At 37.0% G+C, this 24,722-nt stretch overlaps 1 protein-coding gene across 2 annotated transcripts in view; it reads left to right on the top strand.

The window, feature by feature from the left end:
• Positions 1-24,722, top strand: part of SAMHD1 (SAM and HD domain containing deoxynucleoside triphosphate triphosphohydrolase 1) — a 72,718-nt gene that overhangs the window by 33,233 nt on the left and 14,763 nt on the right. Inside the window, exons 7-13 of one of the 2 annotated variants that reach the window (XM_037812404.1) lie at positions 233-388; positions 1,747-1,847; positions 1,966-2,074; positions 2,907-2,998; positions 4,200-4,315; positions 23,358-23,497; positions 24,358-24,453. In XM_037812404.1, coding sequence (XP_037668332.1) covers positions 233-388; positions 1,747-1,847; positions 1,966-2,074; positions 2,907-2,998; positions 4,200-4,315; positions 23,358-23,497; positions 24,358-24,453 — 810 coding nt within the window. The remainder of the gene's footprint in view (positions 1-232; positions 389-1,746; positions 1,848-1,965; positions 2,075-2,906; positions 2,999-4,199; positions 4,316-23,357; positions 23,498-24,357; positions 24,454-24,722) is intronic. The other variant, XM_037812405.1, reaches the window with a different exon arrangement.

The following is a 24,722-nucleotide window of genomic DNA, read 5'->3' as shown; positions in this document are numbered from 1 at the left end:
TAAATCTTATTAAATAATGAACATGGTTTGTAAAAGGATTGCAGACTAGTAAAATATTGACAAATTTGACAGGTTTTTAAAAATATCTGAAAGACCATAGTTGAAAACTAGAAAACTAACATGTAATAGAACCTTATCTCTGAATTAACCTGGAATTCGGAGTGAGTTCGATGATCTGGAGACTAATGGGCTAGAGTCTATAATAGACTGTATTGTGCTGACTTTTTTTTAGCATGAGCAGGGCTCAGTCAAGATGTTTGAGCACCTAGTTAATTCTAATGGACTCAGAGATGTCATGCAACATTATGGTCTCATCCCTGAAGAAGACATTTGTTTTGTCAAGGAACAAATTGCAGGACCACTTGAATCGCCTGTCAAAAATGCTTCGGTAAGGTTGTATACAACTTAATTTGAATTGACTGATGCTTTTCATCTAGTCTTTTCTTGCCTTCTTCAGAGCTACACATTTGGTTATTTTAGAGGGACTAAATGATAAAATGTTATATGTTTCTACTGTTTAATGCAAATAATGAAAGGCTTTTACCTTTTTTCTCTTTCTTAACTGAGTTCTTTTTAAAGTTACTGTTTCAGTTTCCTAGGCTGCTTAAAGCAAATACCATGAAATGGTTCAGCTTGAACAACGGGAATTTATTAGCTTCAGTTTTGAGGCCAGGAAAATGTTCAAATCAAGGCATCATCAAGGCAATGCTTTCTTTCCAAAGGCTAGCTATGGGTGATCCTTGGCTCCTCTGCCACATGGCAAGGGACACAGTGGCATCTGTTAGTCTCTCCCTTCTCTTCTGGGATTCCTTAATTTCATCTTTTTGCTTCCATGGCTTTCTCTTCTCTTTCTCTCTGTATTCATTCTTTTTATAAAGGACTCCAGTGATAGGATTAAGACACATCCTGAATGAAGGTGGGTCATCCCTTAACTGAAGTAGCCTCCTCAAAAGGTTTACTTACAATGAATTTACATCCACAGGAATAGATTAGATTTAATAACATGTTTTTCTGGGGTACATACTGCTTCAAACCACCACAGTTACCCCCAAAATTAAAGAATAAGTCCTTTTAAAATGAATATGTATGCAGTATTTTATATAGAAGCCTAAAGTAACAGTGTTTGGAAGTATAAAAGTGTATGTCCTGTTTATCCACTAAAATTAACATATTCTAAATATATGAAGACCTAGAAAAAAGTTGAACTGGTTCAAAAGAAAATATATTTGTTATCTTTTTTATCTTTTGTCTTTTTTTTCTTTTTTAATTAAAAATGGAGTTGGAAAATAATTTCCCCCTGAGATTTGTAGGATTTTTTTCCTCAAATCTACACACCTCTACTTTAAGATGTAAGATAAAGAGATGGATTGGAATTCCAAAAATATTTTGAGCAATGTGTACCATTTAGAGTAGGTATGTAGCCGCTTTGAAAGATAGCACTGATTTGGAAGCATGATTCATGCATGTTCATTTAAACAACATTCTTCATACTTCATAATTAGATCTTACATTTTTAAAAAAACTTTTAAACCAGGAAAACAAGGAAGCTTGTTGTTTGGGGACATGCAATAGAGTTAGGATCCTTTCAATGGCACAAGAAGATTTAACAGAGTAGAACTTTTAATTTCTCTCATGTTTGCAGTCAAATATCTGTTATAATTTTCAGATTAATATAATTGCTTTGCCTTGCTTGTAATAGATTTGATTCTTATCCTAAAACTTTGAGTGGGTTTTCTTGTCTTCCAGTGGCCATATAAAGGGCGTCCTGAAGAGAAAAGCTTCCTTTATGAGATAGTGGCTAATAAAAGAAATGGCATTGATGTGGACAAATGGGATTATTTTGCTAGGTATGCTCTGAACACTTAAGAAAAATTGGCTGAAATCCTTGTATAAAACTAGTGTTAGTATTTAAAGTAGAGTTTTCTTCTTAAAAAATTATATCTCTCTCTCTCTTTGAAATCTTAGAGACTGCCATCATCTTGGAATTCAAAATAACTTTGATTACAAGCGCTTTATTAAGTTTGCACGTGTCTGTGAAGTAGATAATAAGAAGCATATTTGTACTAGAGAAAAGGTAAGCTATATCAGAGGAAGCAAGAAGGGTTTAGCTCCAAGTTTTAAATCTGGAAATAACCATTGAACAGCTTGGAAAAATCAGTATCTGATAAATCATTAATCTCTTTACTTTATGCTTAACATTTTTAAGTACCTTAGGGCACCTTTTCATCTCTATTGCATAGTTTAATAATAATGATTATAATAATAATAATAAATTATACTCAGCATTTATTGAGTGTAGCACTAGGCATTGTTCTAAGTGCGTTGCATGGATTAACTAAATCCTCACAACTAGGAGATAGATACTATTCTTATCCCATTTAACAGGTAAGTGAATTGAGGCACAGAGAAAGAATACACCTAACAAGTGGCAGAGCTGAAGTTTCATCCCAGTTTCCTTAATCACTGCTTAATATTTCTGAACAGTTAAAATCCTGAAATCATTAAGTCTCTTCTAGATTACAATCATGTAACTAAAAAGTAGTATAGTATTTTACTATAGAAAGTCCTCTTGAGAGTGAAGAATACAAGAAGAGTTACTGAGAGGATTAAAACAAATATTATATTTTAAATGACTAGAACAGAACTTGTCACAAAGTTAAAACATGCAACAGATTTTAGTTTGTTATTAATCAGTAAGAAAGAAAGTTGCAAATCAATAAACAGCTTTACTCATCTGCCTCCCTGTTTGTTAGTAGGCTTTGAAGTTTTAATGAAGTAGCCCCTGTGCAGTCTTCTTGTCTGCCACCATCCTTTTCCTTGCCTTTTCCTTGCCTTATATACTTGTCTACAAACAAGGTTAACATAATCTGACCCTACATTAATATTTATTTCATGTTTTCTTACAGGAAGTTGGGAATCTGTATGACATGTTCCACACACGCAATTGCTTACACCGCAGAGCTTATCAACACAAAGTTGGCAACATCATTGATACAATGTAAGAAATTTGATTGCTATTTCCCTATAAATCTTTCCATGATGCTTTCACTGAGGTCTCCTTGCTGGATAAATGCAGATAGATTTTAAATTAATAAATCTAAATTGATTTCCTGAAACAATGCAAAAGATAGCATACAGTAAGCTTAACTTGGAGGGAGAGAGGGAGAATGGATACAGGGGTTAGAGGAAGGGGAGAAGAGCTGGCTTAGGCTAGACCTGAAGAGGCAAAGCTAGAATGGCTCAGGACCTTCACACAAGAAGTCGCTTAGATACCAGATAGTAGTCTTCAAGGTAATGGGAGATGGACAAAAGTAATCGGCATTTTGAAATTAATGATAAAAATTGATTTTAAGGATTAAGATTTGTGTCTGTTCTCATCCTATCAAATATTTATCGAAATTGGTAGCAATTTCGTAAACCCTACCTGAATAGTAAGTAGTATTTACTATTAATATAAAATATTAAATATAAAACATTAATAGTAAATACTATAAATGGTAAACTCTATAGGAATTTGGCCTCTTCTCCCTGATCCAATCAGAATCATATTAGAAAAAAAAGCCATGTATCCAAAAGACTTACAGACCCCATGGGGAATCGTCAGAAGTTGGGTGCAAGTTGAGCTAATTCCATGTCTCTAAAATAGCTTTAAGTTGGTTTAGTATAAGGCTTTAGACCCATGTTCATTTTTACATTTCTATTGAAGAATTTACCTTCGTTTCTGTTTTTCCCCATCCTGTCTCATGAGCAGACTAGTTAGAATACATTCTCCTGTTTGTATGATTGATACTTTGGTAAGTTTTGGGGATTTTTGTTTGTTTTTTTTGTTTTTGTTTTTAATTGAGAGATTTAGGTTTAAAGCCTGGCACTGTCTCTTCCTTCTTGGTTAAATGAAATCACTTAATTTCTGCATCTGTAAAATTGAAGCTGATTATACCACCTGATTGTTGGAAGGATTAAATAAGCTAATGTATCTAAAGCCTTGCCATAGTTCTTGGAATATACAAGCATGGTAGCTCACAGATCACCATTATCATAGCATGCACTTCTTTAGTATATGGAGAAGTTGTCCTTAGATCATTGTATCTCAATATTTTATTTCCCTAAAGTAGAAAGATTCCCTTATCTTTCAGCAAGCCTTAAAGCAAATCTTTGAAATTTCTCACATGCATGCATTTTAATAAAATTATTCTCTTTAGGATCACAGATGCTTTCCTTGAAGCAGACTCCTTCATAGAGATTACAGGTGCTGAAGGAAAAAAATTTCACATTTCCACAGCCATTGATGACATGGAAGCCTTTACTAAACTAACAGGTGAGAACTAGAAAGTAACTTAGTTGGTCCAGCTCAGAAAAAGTACAAGCTGTTCCTGGCTTATAGATGTTCAAATGTGTTTTAGGTTCCTAAGTGTGTTTGAGTTTTGTCTCTGCCCTGTACTAGCAAGGAGACTTTGATAGTTTAACCTCTCTGAACCTTATGTTCTTCATCTGTAATGATACCTGACACATAGTAGTATTGTGATGCTTAAATGAGGCATAGTAATTGGCACATAAAGATTCAGTATTCACTATTACTTAATTCATAAGACAGCTGGTCTACTACCATACTAATACCTCCCTTTTTAACATTGCTTTTGTTGCAAAACACAGGATGCCAGAAACATCTCTCCCCACTTCAGCAGAATTAAAACCTGCAGATAGGGATAGGAAGGAAGGAAGAGAGGTGAAGAGGTGGCAGCCAGTTTTTAATGTGGAAAAATGCAGATTGCTATAAAGATAGTAAAGCAAGAGAAGAACAAACATTATGTACCACTCAGAGTTCTTAGTTGGAAATCATAAAACTGACTCTGTTTAACTAAAAATAAAATTAGAAAATAATCACATAGCTTACAGAATTACTGGGAAGGCCGAAGGTGCTGAAAATGGGCAAAAACAACAGAAGCTGAGTGGCTAAGGCTCAGCCAAGGTAACTCTACAAACAGCATCCATCATTTCACAAAAAATTAAATGGGGAGAGGGGGTAGTAGAAGACATATGAAATGCAAGCCCACATTTTTGTTATTGAATTTGACAGTCATAACATTACGTTACAAGAAACAACTCCAAAAGAAACATAATAGAGAAAAACAAAAAAATTAGAAAAACCATACATGTTGTTCTTTCAAAATGTACCTATAGGCAATTAATACAGAGAATCATTATTTTACTTGTAACTTTCTAGTCATTTTGCAAAGATAACTACACCAAAAATTGGAAGTGAAACAGTGATTACCCATATTAAACGTCTGCGCACATTGAGGACACCGTGTATACCAGTGCTTAAGGTTTAAAATGTCATGACCGAGAGGGAGAACCTCAGATGGTGGCTAGGAGAGACAGGGCAAAAAAACACCTCCATGAAAAATACTAGATAAAAGCCAGAAAGTGACTCAGAACACCAGTTCCAGCAATGCACCAGCTGGACAAGATCTGCTAAATCCACAGGGACCATGCACTTGGTGAAACTGGGAGTCTGCATTCTGAAATGAGTGAGTGAGCCTGCTGAATGTCCGGCAGCCACACTGCAGTGTGGGGAAACCATGGGTTGGCATTTGGAGGCAGACTAGTTCTTTTTTAAAAAACCTGAAAGCGGCTGCAGGTACGTCAGAGAGAACCACACAGTGAATCGCGGCAGAAACGGGCTGTGCGAACACCTCAATGTCTGGCATGAAAGATAGCCTTTCGTGCACTCACTGCTAATTGTCTCAGAGTGAGGAGGGCAGAGGTGAGCCAAAAGGGGGAAAAAACAATGCCCCTTACAGCCATTTTCCCGGCAGGCTGGGAACGTTCCTGCCTGGCACCGGAGACACAGCCCAGAGCCACATCAAGGGACCCAGTGTGACGGGAAGTGTTTCCGGCAATACCGCGCGCACGCCACAATATCAGGCGTGGACAGTAGCCTTTCGCGCACCCATAGCTAATTGTCCCAGAGCTGGGAAGGTAGAGCTGTGTGAAAAGGGGGGAATTAACACGCCTCGTTCAGCCATCTTTACAGCAGGCTGGGAATGCCCCTGCATGGCCTGGCGGCCCAGGGCTTCCCTGGAGGGACAGCGTGTACTTGTGACGTAGCACAGTCTTCCCTCAGCAGAGGCCCTAGAAGGGCATGGCTGGGAAGAGGGACCCACTCGGAAATCCCAGGGACCCTATGCCAATACCAAGACTTGTGGGTAAGTGGCAGAGACAATCTGTGGCGAGACTGAAATGAAGGTTTAGACTCTTGCAACAGCCTTAATCTCCAGGAACACCTGGGAGGTTTGATTATTAAAGCTGCCCTGCCTCCCTAACCACTCAGACACACACCCCACATTCTTGGCGGACAGCACCAACAACACACCCAAACTTGGTGCACCAATTGGACCCCACATGAACCAGACCCCCACATACCACAAAGACAGAGTTGGGGAGAACTGACTTATGGGGACTAGGTGACTCGCAGACACCATCTGCTGGTTAGTTAGAGAAAGGGTACACCACCAAACTGTAGGTCTGACAAATTAGAGATTGGTGTTTGAATAATCCTTCATATCCTAAAAGAACCCTATCAAGTAAAGCAAATGCCAAGAGCCCAAAAACAGCAGAAAATTTTAAAGCATATGAAAAAAATAGACGATATGGATAACCCAAACCCAAATACCCAAATCAAAAGATCAGAGGAGACACAGTACTTGGAGCAATTAATCAAAGAACCAAAGATAAACAAAGAGAGCATGGCACAGGATATAACGGACATGAAGAAGACCCTAGAAGAGCATAAAGAAGAAATTGCAAGAGTAAATAAAAAAGCAGATGATCTTATGGAAATAAAAGAAACTGTTGACCAAATTAAAAAGATTCTGGATATTCATAGTACAAGACTAGAGGAAGCTGAACAACAACAGCGACCTTGAGAACCACAGAATGGAAAATGAAAGAATAAGAGAAAGAACGGGGAAAAAATTGAAAAAATAGAAACTGACCTCAGGGATATGCTAGATAAAATAAAACATCCAAATATAAGACTCATTGGTGTCCCAGAAGGGGAAGAGAATGGTAAAGGTCTAGAAAGAATATTCAAAGAAATTATTGGGGAAAACTTCCCCAACCTTCTACACAATATAAATACACAAAGCATAAATGCCCAGCAAACTCCAAATAGAATAAATCCAAATAAACCCACTCCAAGACATATTCTGATCAGACTGTCAAATACTGAAGAGAAGGAGCAAGTTCTGAAAGCAGCAAGAGAAAAGCAATTCCCCACATACAAAGGAAACAACATAAGACTAAGTTGTGACTATTCAGCAGCCACCATGGAGGCAAGAAGGCAGTGGCATGACATATTAAAAATTCTGAGAGAAAAAAATTTCCAACCAAGAATACTTTATCCAGCAAAACTCTCCTTCAAATTTGAGGGAGAGCTTAAATTTTCACAAACAAATGCTGAAAGATTTTGCTAATAAAAGACCTGCCCTACTTCAGATACTAAAGGGAGTTCTACTGACAGAGAAACAAAGAAAGGAGAGAGATATAGAGAAATTTAACAGACATATATAGAACATTACATCCCAAATCACCAGGATACATATTATTCTCTAGTGATCATGGAACTTTCTCCAGAATAGACCATAGGTTGGGACATAAAACAAGCCTCAATAAATTTTTAAAAAGTTGAAATTATTCAAAGCACATTCTCTGACCACAATGGAATACAAATAGAAGTCAATAACCAATAGAGACTTAGAAAATTCACAAACACCTGGAGGTTAAAAACAAGGGGGAAATGAAATCAGTCGTGGATAATCAAAAACCGAGGGACTTCATCACCATAGATCAGTACTATAAGAAATGCTAAAGGGAATTGTGCAGGCTGAAAGAAAGGGACACTAAACAATTGACTGAAACCACATGAAGAAATAACGATTTCCAGTAAAGATCACATGGTAAACATAAATACCAATACTACTGTATTTTCAATTTGTAACTCCACTATTTACTTCCTACAGGATCTAAAATACATAAAGTATAATGATAAATCAGTGGTTTTGGACTCAGTGTAAAATTTGTAATTTTTGACAAGAAGTACGTAAAGGTGGGGGAATGGAGGAGTATAGGAACATAGTTTATGTGTCCTGTTGAAGTTAAGTTGGTATCAAAGAAAACAAGATTGTTATAGATTTAAGATGTTAAATTTAAGCCCCACGGTAAACACAAAGAAAGTATCAGAGAATATGATCATAGAGATGAAAAGTAGAGTATGGGTTATGAGAAGTGGGGAAAGGGGCAATGGGAAGTTAATAAGAAATGAGTGTAGGGTTGCTGTTTGGGGTGAAGGGAAATTTCTAGTAATGGATGGTGGGAAGGTGATAGCATTGCAACATTGTGAATGTGATTAATCCCACTAAATGGAATGCTTGGGAGGGGTTGGAATGGGAAGATTTATGCTGTATGTATGTTTCCACAATTGAAAAAAAAGACAATCTAAATAGATAATGACAATTAAATGCCATAGATATCCTGGATGAGATCTAAGAATAGAGGAGAAAAGGCTCAAAAGGACACAATTGGGACATAAGAAAAAAATGAAATATAGAATGTAAGCTTTATATCAATGTTAAATTTCTTGAACTTCTTAACTACACTTAATGTGATTACATAAATGAATATTCTTGTTCATAGGAAATGTATATGTGAATTATATTATTTGTTCAAGGATGTTTGCAACTTGCTCTCATGTGTTCAGAAGACAGAGCAATAGATGATGGATGATAGGGAGGGAAAGAAAGAAATGGTAAAGTGACAAAATATTAAAGTTGGTAGATCGGGATATCGGTGAAGGGGGTCAGGGAATGCTGGAGTTCTGTGTATGGACTTTGTATTATTTTTGCAACTCTTCCTTTAAGTTTGAATTTATTTCAAAATTAAAATTAAAAAAAAAAAAATGCGATGACCGAGTCAATAGCGTTTGCTTCTTGCTTGTTAATTTCTCTAATGTGGGTTGAATTGACAACAAAGTTACTTGCAGGGGATAATGTATATCTAAATTGTTTCAATTATTTTGTTCTAATAACTTTAGTAGATAAACTAGTCTTTCATTGTTGGTTATAGGAAAGGGAGAAGAGATTTTAAAGCAATTCGAAAAAGCTGGGGATATTTATTTTTAAATTGTATCCATAATGAAGCAAGTAATAATGTATTTCAAAAATTGATCTCTAATCTTTCTTCAGAAGCCAGTTCTAACAATTTATCCTATAAAGTTATATTTATATTTAAACTATTGTTCTAGTTTGCTAATGCTGCCGGAACGCAAAACACCAGAGACGGATTGGCTTTTATAAAAGGGGGTTTATTTGGTTACACAGTTACAGTCTTAAGACCATAAAGTGTCGGGTAACTTCACTGGAGGATGGCCAATAGAGTCTGGAAAACCTCTGTTACCTGGGAAGGCACATGGCTGGCGTCTGCTCCAAAGTTCTGGTTTCAAAATGGCTTTCTCCCAGGACGTTCCTCTCTAGGCTTCAGCTTCTCTCCAAGCTGTCACTCTCAGTTGTTCTTGGAGCGTTTGTCCTCTCTTAGCTTCTCTGGAGCAAAAGTCTGCTTTCAACAGCCATCTTCAAACTGTTTCTCATCTGCTGCTCCTGTGCTTTCTTCAAAGTGTCCCTCTTGGCTATATCAGCTTGCTCCTTCTGTCTGATCTTATATAGTGCTCCAGTAATTTAATTCAGACCCACCCTGAATGGGCAGGCCAACAGCTCTATGGAAATTATCCAATCAGAGTCATCACCCACAGTTGGGTGGGGCGCATCTCCATGGAAGCACTCAAAGAATTACAATCTAGTTAACACTGATAGGTCTGCCCACCCAAGATTACATCAAAGATAATGGCGTTTGGGGGGACATAATACGTTCAAACTGGCACAACTGTCTTTTGGTGAAAGAAAAGGATTCTGGATTTTATACACTTTTGGGTTAGTCAGCTAACTTTAAATGTCATATATTTTAATGTGGCCCTCCCTCACGTGACAGGTATACAGTTGTCACCTCTATGCAGGATCCATAACTCCTAATTGGTTTTTATTCTGTTCGATGAGATGAGTCCACTGGTCATCCACTTGGATATTGTAGCAATATCAAGTTGCTATAAAAGTTTCTAAGTGCTTAGCATCAATTTCTGTACTTACCCCAATAGATCAGTAACAGTTTGTAGACAGGCACTGACCCACAGATCACATTTTGAGTAGCATTGATCTAAATTATCCTTGGTTCTTTGCATCATTTGCTCCAGGTACAAAATCCTAGACAAGAGATTAGGGCACACTTTTTGCTTTGTCCGTCAGAATATGGGAAACAAGAACACAGCCTTATAAGAACAGATAAACTATGGAGGGTAATCTCAATGTTATGGGAATGCTCAGGAATGATTATGGTTTGTAAACTTTCTTGGATATAGTAAGATCATGTTGGAAGCAATAGAGTTATTTTAGGTTTTTTTTTTTCTCTTATTCCTTTGTTTTCTTAGGGGTTGTTAATTTTCTTGGGGTATGGTAGGAACATGTTGTAAGCAATGTAGCTATTTTAGATTATTTGTTTTTCTTACTCCTCTGTTTGGACATGGTTTATTAATTTTCTTGGGGTATGGTAGGAACATATTGGAAGCAAAGTAGTTATTTTAGGTTATTTGTTTTCCTTAATCCATTGCTTTGTTTGAAATGTTGTGGGGTTTTTTTTTGGTTGTTGTTTTCCTGTTTGTTTTTAATTTTTTGATAAACAAAGTTATAAAATTGAAAAAAAATCAGTAGAAAAATGGGAGTAAAAACTAAATGACAAATAGGGTGGGATGGGGGGATGGTTTGGGTATTCTCTTTTCACTTTTATTTTTTATTCTTATTCTGATTCTTTCTGATGTAAGGAAAATGTTCAGAAATAGATTGTGGTGATGAATGCATAACTATATGATCATACTGTGAACAGTTGATTGTATACCATGGATGACTGTATGGTTTGTGAATATATTTCAATAAAACTGAATTTAAAAAAATAAAATAAAATAAAATAAAACAAAAAACAAAAAACAACAACAAAAAAAAATAATGCTGCTATCTGTAGCTTATGAGGAGTGACAATGTGATTGGGAAAGCCATATGGACCACACTCCCCTTTGTCTAGTTTATGGATGGATGAGTAGAAAAATGGGGGAAGGAAACAAACAAACAAACAAACAAACAAACAAAGGCACCCAGTATTCTTTTTTACTTTAATTGCTCTTTTTCACTTTAATTATTATTTTTGTTATTTTGTGTGTGTGGTAATGAAGGTGTCAGGGATTGATTTTGGTGATGAATGCAAAACTATGTAATGGTACTGTGAACAATCGAATGTACGCTTTGTTTTGTATGACTGCGTGGTATGTGAATATATCTCAATAAAATGGATAAAAAGAAAAAAAAAAAAAAAAGAACACAGCCTTTCCAGCTTTCCTCATTTGAAGTATATTATTCTGAGCAGTCATATAATTTAAGCTTCCTTAACTATGTAACCTTGAAGGATTAGGACCATCAGAGCCATTGTAACCTTTTGTGCTTCCAACTCACCTTGTCTTTGTTTAAAAATACCCACTTTGTATTTTTTTAAGAATTTTTTTTCACATCTTACTAGAAGAGTTGCAAACATATAGTAATGTTGAAAGAATTTTACAATGAATACCCATATACCCACCACCTAAATTCTAGCATTTACTGACCCATCTATCCATTTACCATCCCTCTATCCATCCATTATCTCTTTTTTTTTTGATGCATTTGATGCAGACCTTGGTACACTTTCCCCTAAATCCTTTGGCATGCATAGTAGCTGAAGTTAGAAAACTGTTTATAGATTTTTCTTTTAATTTATAATTTACATACTATTTGTACAAATGTACAATCTTAAGTGTGCATTTGCTAGAGTTTTGACAAATGCAAGATATAGAACATTATCTTCTCCCCAGAAAGTTTCCTTGCGCCCCTTCTCAGTCAATTCTCACCTCTACCTCATGCCTACTTCACCCTAAGAAGCAACCTGTTTGCCTATTCTAGACTTATATATAGGAATCATATGGGGTGTACTCTTCTGTGTAAGACTTCTTTCACTCAGCATTATGTTTTTGAGAGTCATCAATATTATATGTATCAGTAATTCATTCTTTTTATTGCTTAGTAGTAGTCCATCATATGACTATACCAAAGTTTGTTAATCTGCTCTCTCTACTTTGTAAATTCCTATTTCTGGTGAATGTTTCAGCTTATCTGGGTATAGCTACCTTAAGCATTGTGAATGTTAGCACCCACTGGCATAGGTAACCTGTTTCTTACCTTGTTCCTCATCCCACAATATTCCTAAAAAATAGGTGGGGAGGCGGGGCAAGATGGCAGACTGGTGAGCTGTATGTTTTAGTTACTCCTCCAGGAAAGTAGGTAGAAAGCCAGGAACTGCGTGGACTGGACACCACAGAGCAATCTGACTTTGGCCATACTTCATACAACACTCATGAAAACGTGGAACTGCTGAGATCAGCGAAATCTGTAAGTTTTTGCGGCCAGGGGAACCGCGCCCCTCCCTGCCAGGCTCAGTCCCGTGGGAGGAGGGGCTGTCATCTCCGGGAAGGAGAAGGGAGAACTGCAGTGGCAGCCCTTATCGGAAACTCATTCTGCTGATCCAAACTCCAACCATAGATAGGCGGAGACCAGACACCAAAGAATCTGAGAGCAGCCAGCCCAGCAGAGAGGAGACAGGCATAGAAAAAAAACAACACGAAAAACTCCAAAATAAAAGCGGAGGATTTTTGAAGTTCTGGTGAACATAGAAAGGGGAAGGGCAGAGCTCAGGCCCGAGCTCAGGCCCTGAAGCGCATATGCAAATCCCGAAGAAAAGCTGATCTCTCTGCCCTGTGGACCTTTCCTTAATGGCCCTGGTTGCTTTGTCTCTTAGCATTTCAATAACCCATTAGATCCCTGAGGAGGGCCCCTTTTTTTTTTTTTTTTTTTAATCCTTTTTTCTTTTTCTAAAACAATTACTCTAAGAAGCCCAATACAGAAAGCTTCAAAGACTTGCAATTTGGGCAGGTCAAGTCAAGAGCAGAACTAGGAGAGCTCTGAGACAAAACGCAATAATCCAGTGGCTGAGAAAATTCACTAAACACCACAACTTCCCAAGGAAAGGGGGGTGTCTGCTCACAGCCATCATCCTGGTGGACAGGAAACACTCCTGCCCATCGCAAGCCCCATAGCCCAGAACTGCCCCAGACAACCCAGTGTGACGGAAGTGCTTCAAATAACAGGCACACACCACAAAACTGGGCGTGGACATCAGCCTTCCCTGCAACCTCAGCTGATTGTCCCAGAGTTGGGAAGGTAGAGCAGTGTGAATTAACAAAGCCCCATTCAGCCATCATTTCAGCAGACTGCGAGCCTCCCTACACAGCCCAGCAGCCCAGAACCACCCTGGGGGGACGGCACTCACCTGAGACATAGCACAGTCATCCCTCAACAGAGGACCCGGGGTACACAGCCTGGAAGAGGGGCCCACTTGCAAGTCTCAGGAGCCATACGCCAATACCAAGGACTAGTGGGTCAGTGGCAGAGACAAACTGTGGCAGGACTGAACTGAAGGATTAGACTATTGCAGCAGCTTTAAAACTCTAGGATCACCAGGGAGATTTGATTGTTAGAGCCACGCCCCCCTCCCTGACTGCCCAGAAACACGCCCCATATACAGGGCAGGCAACACCAACTACACACGCAAGCTTGGTACACCAATTGGACCCCACAAGACTCACTACCCCACTCACCAAAAAGGCTAAGCAGGGGAGAACTGGCTTGTGAAGAACAGGTGGCTCGTGGACGCCACCTGCTGGTTAGTTAGAGAAAGTGTACTCCACGAAGTTGTAGATCTGATAAATTAGAGATAAGGACTTCAATTGGTCTACAAATCCTAAAAGAACCCTATCAAGTTCAGCAAATGCCACGAGGCCAAAAACAACAGAAAATTATAAAGCATATGAAAAAACCAGACGATATGGATAACCCAAGCCCAAGCACCCAAATCAAAAGATCAGAAGAGAAACAGCACCAAGAGCAGCTACTCAAAGAACTAAAGATGAACAATGAGACCATAGTACGGGAGACAAAGGAAATCAAGAAGGCCCTAGAAGAGCATAAAGAAGACATTGCAAGACTAAAAAAAAAAAATGGATGATCTTATGGAAATTAAAGAAACTGTTGACCAAATTAAAAAGATTCTGGACACTCATAGTACAAGACTAGAGGAAGTTGAACAACGAATCAGTGACCTCGAAGATGACAGAATGGAAAATGAAAGCATGAAAGAAAGAATGGGGAAAAAAATTGAAAAAATCGGAATGGACCTCAGGGATATGATAGATAATATGAAACTCATTGGTGTCCCAGAAGGGGAAGAAAAGGGTAAAGGTCTAGGAAGAGTATTCAAAGAAATTGTTGGGGAAAACTTCCCAAATCTTCTAAACAACATAAATACACAAATCATAAATGCTCAGCGAACCCCAAATAGAATAAATCCAAATAAATCCACTCCGAGACATATACTGACCACACTGTCAAACACAGAAGAGAAGGAGCAAGTTCTGAAAGCAGCAAGAGAAAAGCAATTCACCACATACAAAGGAAACAGCATAAGACTAAGTAGTGACTACTCAGCAGCCACCATGGAGGCGAGAAGGCAGTGGCACGATATATTTAAAATTCTGAGTGAGAAAAATTTCCAGCCAAGAATACTTTATCCAGCAAAGCTCTCCTTCAAATTTGAGGGAGAGCTTAAATTTTTCACAGACAAACAAATGCTGAGAGAATTTGCTAACAAGAGACCTGCCCTACTGGAGATACTAAAGGGAGCCCTACAGACAGAGAAACAAAGACAGGACAGAGAGACTTGGAGAAAGGTTCAGTACTAAAGAGATTCGGTATGGGTACAATAAAGGATATTAATAGACAGAGGGGAAAAATATGACAAACATAAACCAAAGGATAAGATGGCTGATTCAAGAAATGCCTTCATGGTTATGACGTTGAATGTAAATGGATTAAACTCCCCAATTAAAAGATATAGATTCGCAGAATGGATAAAAAAAAATGAACCATCAATATGTTGCATACAAGAGACTCATCTTAGACACAGGGACACAAAGAAACTGAAAGTGAAAGGATGGAAAAAAATATTTCATGCAAGCTACAGCCAAAAGAAAGCAGGAGTAGCAATATTAATCTCAGATAAAATAGACTTCAAATACAGGGATGTTTTGAGAGACAAAGAAGGCCACTACGTACTAATAAAAGGGGCAATTCAGCAAGAAGAAATAACAATCGTAAATGTCTATGCACCCAATCAAGGTGCCACAAAATACATGAGAGAAACACTGGCAAAACTAAAGGAAGCAATTGATGTTTCCACAATAATTGTGGGAGACTTCAACACATCACTCTCTCCTATAGATAGATCAACCAGACAGAAGACCAATAAGGAAATTGAAAACCTAAACAATCTGATAAATGAATTAGATTTAACAGACATATACAGGACATTACATCCCAAATCACCAGGATACACATACTTTTCTAGTGCTCATGGAACTTTCTCCAGAATAGATCATATGCTGGGACATAAAACAAGCCTCAATAAATTTAAAAAGATTGAAATTATTCAAAGCACATTCTCTGACCACAATGGAATACAATTAGAAGTCAATAACCATCAGAGACTTAGAAAATTCACAAATACCTGGAGGTTAAACAACACACTCCTAAACAATCAGTGGGTTAAAGAAGAAATAGCAAGAGAAATTGCTAAATATATAGAGACGAAAGAAAATGAGAACACAACATACCAAAACCTATGGGATGCAGCAAAAGCAGTGCTAAGGGGGAAATTTATAGCACTAAACACATATATTAAAAAGGAAGAAAGAGCCAAAATCAAAGAACTAATGGATCAACTGAAGAAGCTAGAAAATGAACAGCAAACCAATCCTAAACCAAGTAGAAGAAAAGAAATAACAAGGATTAAAGCAGAAATAAATGACATAGAGAACAAAAAAACAATAGAGAGGATAAATATCACCAAAAGTTGGTTCTTTGAGAAGATCAACAAGATTGACAAGCCCCTAGCTAGACTGACAAAATCAAAAAGACAGAAGACCCATATAAACAAAATAATGAATGAAAAAGGTGACATAACTGCAGATCCTGAAGAAATTAAAAAAATTATAAGAGGATACTATGAACAACTGTATGGCAACAAACTGGATAATGTAGAGGAAATGGACAATTTCCTGGAAACATATGAACAACCTAGACTGACCAGAGAAGAAATAGAAGACCTCAACCAACCCATCACAAGCAAAGAGATCCAATCAGTCATCAAAAATCTTCCCACAAATAAATGCCCAGGGCCAGATGGCTTCACAGGGGAATTCTACCAAGCTTTCCAGAAAGAACTGACACCAATCTTACTCAAACTCTTTCAAAACATTGAAAAAAATGGAACACTACCTAACTCATTTTATGAAGCTAACATCAATCTAATACCAAAACCAGGCAAAGATGCTACAAAAAAGGAAAACTACCGGCCAATCTCCCTAATGAATATAGATGCAAAAATCCTCAACAAAATACTTGCAAATCGAATCCAAAGACACATTAAAAAAATCATACACCATGACCAAGTGGGGTTCATTCAGGCATGCAAGGATGGTTCAACATAAGAAAATCAATCAATGTATTACAATACATTAACAAGTCAAAAGGGAAAAATCAACTGATCATTTCAATAGATGCTGAAAAATCATTTGACAAAATCCAACATCCGTTTTTGATAAAAACACTTCAAAAGGTAGGAATTGAAGGAAACTTCCTCAAAATGATAAAGAGCATATATGAAAAACCCACAGCCAGCATAGTACTCAATGGTGAGAGATTGAAAGCCTTGCCTCTAAGATCAGGAACAAGACAAGGATGCCCGCTGTCACCACTGTTATTCAACATTGTGCTGGAAGTGCTAGCCAGGGCAATCCGGCAAGACAAAGAAATAAAAGGCATCCAAATTGGAAAAGAAGAAGTAAAACTGTCATTGTTTGCAGATGATATGATCTTATATCTAGAAAACCCTGAGAAATCAACGATACAGCTACTAGAGCTAATAACAAATTTAGCAAAGTAGCGGGATACAAGGTTAATGCACATAAGTCAGTAATGTTTCTATATGCTAGAAATGAACAAACTGAAGAGACACTCAAGAAAAAGATACCATTTTCAATAGCAACTAAAAAATCAAGTACCTAGGAATAAACTTAACCAAAGATGTAAAAGACCTATACAAAGAAAACTACATAACTCTACTAAAAGAAATAGAAGGGGACCTTAAAAGATGGAAAAATATTCCATGTTCATGGATAGGAAGACTAAATGTCATTAAGATGTCAATTCTACCCAAACTCATCTACAGATTCAATGCAATCCCAATCAAATTCCAACAACCTACTTTGCAGACTTGGAAAAGCTAGTTATCAAATTTATTTGGAAAGAGAAGATGCCTCGAATTGCTAAAGACACTCTAAAAAAGAAAAACGAAGTGGGAGGACTTACACTCCCTGACTTTGAAGCTTATTATAAAGCCACAGTTGCCAAAACAGCATGGTACTGGCACAAAGATAGACATATAGATCAATGGAATCGAATTGAGAATTCGGAGATAGACCCTCAGATCTATGGCCGACTGATCTTTGATAAGGCCCCCAAAGTCACTGAACTGAGTCATAATGGTCTTTTCAACAAATGGGGCTGGGAGAGTTGGATATCCATATCGAAAGAATGAAAGAGGACCCCTACCTCACCCCCTACACAAAAATTAACTCAAAATGGACCAAAGATCTCAATATAAAAGAAAGTACCATAAAACTCCTAGAAGATAATGTAGGAAAACATCTTCAAGACCTTGTATTAGGCGGCCACTTCCTAGACTTTACACCCAAAGCACAAGCAACAAAAGAGAAAATAGATAAATGGGAACTCCTCAAGCTTAGAAGTTTCTGCACCTCAAAGGAATTTCTCAAAAAGGTAAAGAGGCAGCCAACTCAATGGGAAAAAATTTTTGGAAACCATGTATCTGACAAAAGACTGATATCTTGCATATATAAAGAAATCCTACAACTCAATGACAATAGTACAGTCGGCCCAATTATAAAATGGGCAAAAGATATGAAAAGACAGTTCTCTGAAGAGGAAATACAAATGGCCAAGAAACACATGAAAAAATGTTCAGCTTCACTAGCTATTAGAGAGATGCAAATTAAGACCACAATGAGATACCATCTAACACCGGTTAGAATGGCTGCCATTAAACAAACAGGAAACTACAAATGCTGGAGGGGATGTGGAGAAATTGGAACTCTTATTCATTGTTGGTGGGACTGTATAATGGTTCAGCCACTCTGGAAGTCAGTCTGGCAGTTCCTTAGAAAACTAGATATAGAGTTACCATTCGATCCAGCGATTGCACTTCTTGGTATATACCCGGAAGATCGGAAAGCAGTGACACGAACAGATATCTGCACGCCAATGTTCATAGCAGCATTATTCACAATTGCCAAGAGATGGAAACAACCCAAATGTCCTTCAACAGATGAGTGGATAAATAAAATGTGGTATATACACACGATGGAATACTACGTGGCAGTAAGAAGGAACGATCTCGTGAAACATGACAACAAGGATGAACCTTGAAGACATAATGCTGAGCGAAATAAGCCAGGCGCAAAAAGAGAAATATTATATGCTACCACTAATGTGAACTTTGAAAAATGTAAAACAAATGGTTTATAATGTAGAATGTAGGGGAACTAGCAGTAGAGAGCAATTAAGGAAGGGGGAACAATAATCCAAGAAGAACAGATAAGCTATTTAACGTTCTGGGGATGCCCAGGAATGACTATGGTCTGTTAATTTCTGATGGATATAGTAGGAGCAAGTTCACAGAAATGTTGCTATATTATGTAACTTTCTTGGGGTAAAGTAGGAACATGTTGGAAGTTAAGCAGTTAGGTTAGTTGTCTTTTTCTTACTCCCTTGTTATGGTCTCTTTGAAATGTTCTTTTATTGTATGTTTGTTTTCTTTTTAACTTTTTTTTCATACAGTTGATTTAAAAAAGAAGGGAAAGTTAAAAAAAAAAAAAAGAAAATAAAAACAAGGAAAAAAAAAAGATGTAGTGCCCCCTTGAGGAGCCTGTGGAGAATGCAGGGGTATTCACCTATCCCACCTCCATGGTTGCTAACATGACCACAGACATAGGGGACTGGTGGTTTGATGGGTTGAGCCCTCTACCACAGGTTTTACCCTTGGGAAGACAGTTGCTGCAAAGGAGAGGCTAGGCCTCCCTATGGTTGTGCCTAAGAGCCTCCTCCCGAATGCCTCTTTGTTGCTCAGATGTGGCCCTGTCTCTCTAGCTAAGCCAACTTGAAAGGTGAAATCACTGCCCTCCCCCCTACGTGGGACCAGACACCCAGGGGAGTGAATCTCCCTGGCAACGTGGAATATGACTCCCGGGGAGGAATGTAGACCTGGCATCGTGGGACAGAGAACATCTTCTTGACCAAAAGGGGGATGTTAAAGGGAATGAAATAAGCTTCAGTGGCAGAGAGATTCCAAAAGGAGCCGAGAGGTCACTCTGGTGGGCACTCTTATGCACACTTTAGACAACCCTTTTTAGGTTCTAAAGAATTGGGGTAGCTGGTGGTGGATACCTGAAACTATCAAACTACAACCCAGAACCCATGAATCTCGAAGACAGTTGTATAAAAATGTAGCTTATGAGGGGTGACAATGGGATTGGGAAAGCCATAAGGACCACACTCCACTTTGTCTAGTTTATGGATGGATGAGTAGAAAAATAGGGGAAGGAAACAAACAGACAAAGGTACCCAGTGTTCTTTTTTACTTCAATTGCTCTTTTTCACTCTAATTATTATTCTTGTTATTTTTGTGTGTGTGCTAATGAAGGTGTCAGGGATTGATTTGGGTGATGAATGTACCACTATGTAATGGTACTGTAAACAATCGAAAGTACGATTTGTTTTATATGACTGCGTGGTATGTGAATATATCTCAATAAAATGAAGATTAAAAAAAAAAAAAAAGCTAACTGAAAGTCTAAGTAGGATCAAAATAAAAGACAAGACGTTGCAAAGATGGTATTGTCCACTAGTCAAAGAATCATCTTCAGCCATTTATAGTGTAGAAGCACCCTTGACCCCATAATGTTCTTTCCAGCTACCTGTCTACTATCTCTGTCAAGAGCATCATAAAACTAAAACCACAGCAATTCATATGCCTTTAGGTCAAAACAAATAGCTATTAATATAGAAAACAAAAATTTTTTTAACATTTTTATTGTAGCTAGGTAATATAGCCTATGCTCCACTTCAATGGGTACTTTTGAAAAAAGATGAAATATCCAGAGGCATTATTGTTGAACAAACAGTCCTTCTACAAAAAGGAAAGTGCAATGATCAATAGTCATTCTCATTGAGTACAAATATTTTTTCTCTTTACTTAAGCTGATTCATCTATTCATCATCTGTGTTTATTTGACCCAGCTTAAAAGTTATGCTAAGGAAAAAAATGACTTTTTGATTATTATAGCAATTTGGTGAGCAGGCTGTTAGAGCTTGGTAATCATGAAAATGGTTTTCAGATATATGATTTGCAAACATTTTCTCCCAGTCTGTGGCTTGTCTTTTTCTTTTTCCCTAGTAGCTCCTTTTAAAGAGAAAACAGGTTTTAATTTTGATGAAGTCAAGTATATCAGCTTTTTTTCTTTCCACAAATTGTGCTTTTGGTATGTATCTAAAAAGCAAGGGTTTATTCCGGAACTATGAATTCTGTTCCATCAATCTCTATGTCTGTCCTTATGCCAATACCATGCTGTTTTGATTAATTTTTTTTACTGAGATATACTCAATAAATCGAATGGTAAGCATGAAAAAAAAAAAAAATAGGTGGACCTTACCCCCTTCCTTCCCTCTGCTGCAAACCTCTCCACCCCAAAATATCTCAATTAAATAGGAATCATAGAATCTTAGATTTGAAAGGACTGTAGACTTCTCAGATGAGAATAGTGAGGCCAAATGAAGGAAAGCAACTTATCCCAAAAAATGGCAAAGCCAAACTCAAACCAGCTCTTCTGACTGCCAATTTGAATGCTATTCATACTATTTCAACCATTAAATTTGAAAAACAAGCTGTTTCCCTACTTTTATACATAGCTCTTTTCTGAGAACACATATGTGGGACAAATAGAACTCTCATACGTGGCTGGTAGGATTGCAAATGGTACATCCACTTTGCAAAATAGTTGTACATTGTCTTATTAAGTTAAACATGTTAAACATATAGTTGTCCTATGACCCAGTAATATCTCTTCTATATATTTACCCAATAGAAATAAAAACATAAGTACACACAAAAACCTGTACCCAGCAGAATAAGATGAAGATGTAAGAGAGGTGTCCCTAGAGGTCTGTGGGGTTCACAGGAAGGAAGTATTACAAATGGAGGGATTGGAGAAGGTTTCATGATGAAGTGACCTTTGAGATGAACCTCAGGGATTAGGTAGGATTTTAAGAAGTGAGGTTCTGTGATGGGGAGAAGCACTCCCATCAGTTCAGCCAGGAATAGGATAAATAAAGGCATGGATTAGAAAAGTGTGATCTTATTGTATTGTTCTGTTTTTCATAATGTGGGGAAAATATGTAAAGAAATAATGAAAAACTGAAGATGGGAAAGAGTTGTACAAAGCATCACTGAGAGGAATGTGCTAACCATCCATTAGTAGGGTGGGACATATAACTATAAATGGAGTGATGACATAAAATGGCTAATACTTTATTTTGCCAAGAAAGGGCATTTTAATAAAACTCATTTAGAAAAATTCGATAATTCATTCAAGCAAGAATTTTCAGCAAATTCCAAACCATTGGATGAAAGCTTGTTGAGATAATTACACGGTGTCAAAGTATCACCCTGGAGATTACTTTTTAATTACAAAGGGAAAAATGCATTTAAAATAGAGAAATCTGGGAATGATTGCCTTAACCAACTGATCAAATTTAAAATAATCAATGGTGGTAATAAAGTAACATTATGTGACTCCTAATATGATGCACTGAGAAGGACACATTCCCCACATAGTGTTCTTTACATGTTTAACATGAATTTAATGGTAAGGAAACAGACAAATTCAAAGTATAGAACATTCTACAGTACAACTGACCTGGACTTTTCAAAAATGTCAGTGTCATGAAAGGCAAAAAGTCAGGGGAATTATTTTAATTCTAGATTAAAAGTCTAAAGAAACATGACATCTAAACGTCATATACAGTACTTGGTTCCTCTTTCTATCACCACCAACAAAAAGCCATAAAGGACATTATTTGGACGATTAAGCAAATTTGAACATAGACTATGTTAGATAATAGTTTTATATCAGTGTTAAATTTATGATCGTGAGTGTGGTTATATAGGTGAATGTTCTTATTCTTGGGAGATACATGCTGAAGTATTTAGGAGTGAAGTGTCGTGATGTCTGCAGTTTTCGTATGTTTCATCAGAAGTTTGTATATAGATAGAGAATGCATGTATAGAAAAATGTTTACAGTTGATCAATTTAGGTTAAGAGTGTTCTGAAATTTTTCAAAATAAAAAGTCAGAAGGTAAAAGAAAGAAAGAAATGACTTTCTACTATCATCATGAAATGGAACTTTTAAAAACTTTTTATTAAGGAAATTTACAAAATTCCATGTACTAAAATTTACTAAATTCCACTTAGCTTCAACAATTATCAACATATAGCAACTTTGCCTCATCCACCTACTCCCTCCAGATACCAGACTATTTTGAAGCAGATCCAAGACATAATTTTGTTTATAAATACTTGTATCATTCTATTTAAAAATCAAAACAAAACATAACAATAAATTAATATACCCCTATGTCCCATTATCCACAACCTCAACAGGCATCAACTTGAATGCAGTGTTGTTTCATCTTTACCCTTCTCCATTCCCTGGATTATTTTGCACAAATCCAAGACATGATCAGAAAGTTTTTAATTTTTTTTTTTATTTCAGTCCCTAAAAAAATTTTCTTTCACATAGTTATTATCATTGTGTGCCTATGTTTGTAAACTGCCACCTAAAATCATCTTAGGAATAGAGCAGTATACATCTTTCTAAATCTTGTCTTTTCATTTTAATATAACTGAAACTTCATCAAATTGGCAGATAACATTTTTCTGGAGATTTTGTACTCTACTGATCCCAGATTGGATGCAGCAAAACAGATTTTAAAAAATATTGAGTACCGTAACCTATACAAGTATGTGGGTGAGACTCAGCCAGTGGGACAAGTAAAGATTAAAAGGGTAAGTCGAATTGTTAAGTAACCTTCCATTAGTGTATTTTTTGAGATCTGTCATCTAAGAGGAAACCAGTAACCCATCCCTTTATTTCAACTTGATATGGATTTGCAGTGTTCAAATCTCTCTAAGATGATGATAGTTAAACCACAATGCTGTTCTCAGCTCTTTCCATTCATTCTTATTTAGTCTTCACAGCAATGCAGTGTTCTTAGGCCTCTTTTACAGATGGGGAAGCTGAGGCTTGGAGAGACTGAATGACTTGCTCACAGAGGCACAGGTAGTCAGTCTGGATTCAAAACCAGGTCCGACTCCAAACCCTTGCTCTCATCCAGGAAGTGAGAGGGAGCCTCAAATTTTGGCTAAATCCAAGGGTGAGAAAATGGATCTAGGTATAGTGGACCTCATGAGCAGGTACCTTATTTTGAGGGCCTACTTTTAACCACGTCTGTCACAGTGTATCAGGTTCTCCCAGATTGCACATGCTTAGTCTTCTTTAGTTCGAAAATCTGTTTTCCCCTCCTGTTTGTTGAAATTCTTTCTGTTTGCCAGAAAGCCAGTAACACATGAGTCATGCTGATAACCTCACTGTACTTCATAATACTTCCTTGGGTCACACTTTAGCGCCTCTTATTTTACTTCTATGTTAATGTCACATTTTTTCAAATGTGAAATTTTTGTTAGGGAAATTTCTCTAGTGTAATTTGTTTAAATGATGACTCAGGCAGGGATGTATATATATTTGTTAAGGATAGCTTTACCCAATTTTCTTAGCAGAGTGCCATTTTCAGAGAGGGAACATTCTTGTGGCACAATTTTTTGATGAAAAATTGGTGTTCTAATGTAGAAAGTCTTGTCTTTTCTAGGAAAACTATGAATGCCTTCCAAAAGAGGTAGCTGATGCTAAACCTAATAATGTATTTCTAGAAGCTGAACTGCAGGCTGAAGATTTTGTTGTGGATGTAAGTAGTTAACCTGATAACATCGTAAATAAAGACTTTTTTAAAAAATAAAAGAAAATGAAGCTCTCCTTTCCCCATTATAAAAGTAGCACATGTTCATTATAGAAGATTTGGAAAATACAGAAAGATTGAGGAAGGAAGAAAATCATCTGTCATCTCATAGAAAGAACTAACTAACCAGTTTTTTAATTTTCTTTGATATTTTGTCAATATAATCATGATTATGTGATTTATAGAACATTATACATATTGATTTTTAAATGTTCTTA

This window comes from Choloepus didactylus, chromosome 19, assembly GCF_015220235.1.
Source record: "Choloepus didactylus isolate mChoDid1 chromosome 19, mChoDid1.pri, whole genome shotgun sequence".
NCBI lineage: Eukaryota > Metazoa > Chordata > Mammalia > Pilosa > Megalonychidae > Choloepus > Choloepus didactylus.
Note: the sequence above shows the minus strand (reverse complement) of the source record. Positions and strands in the feature narration are given on the sequence as shown.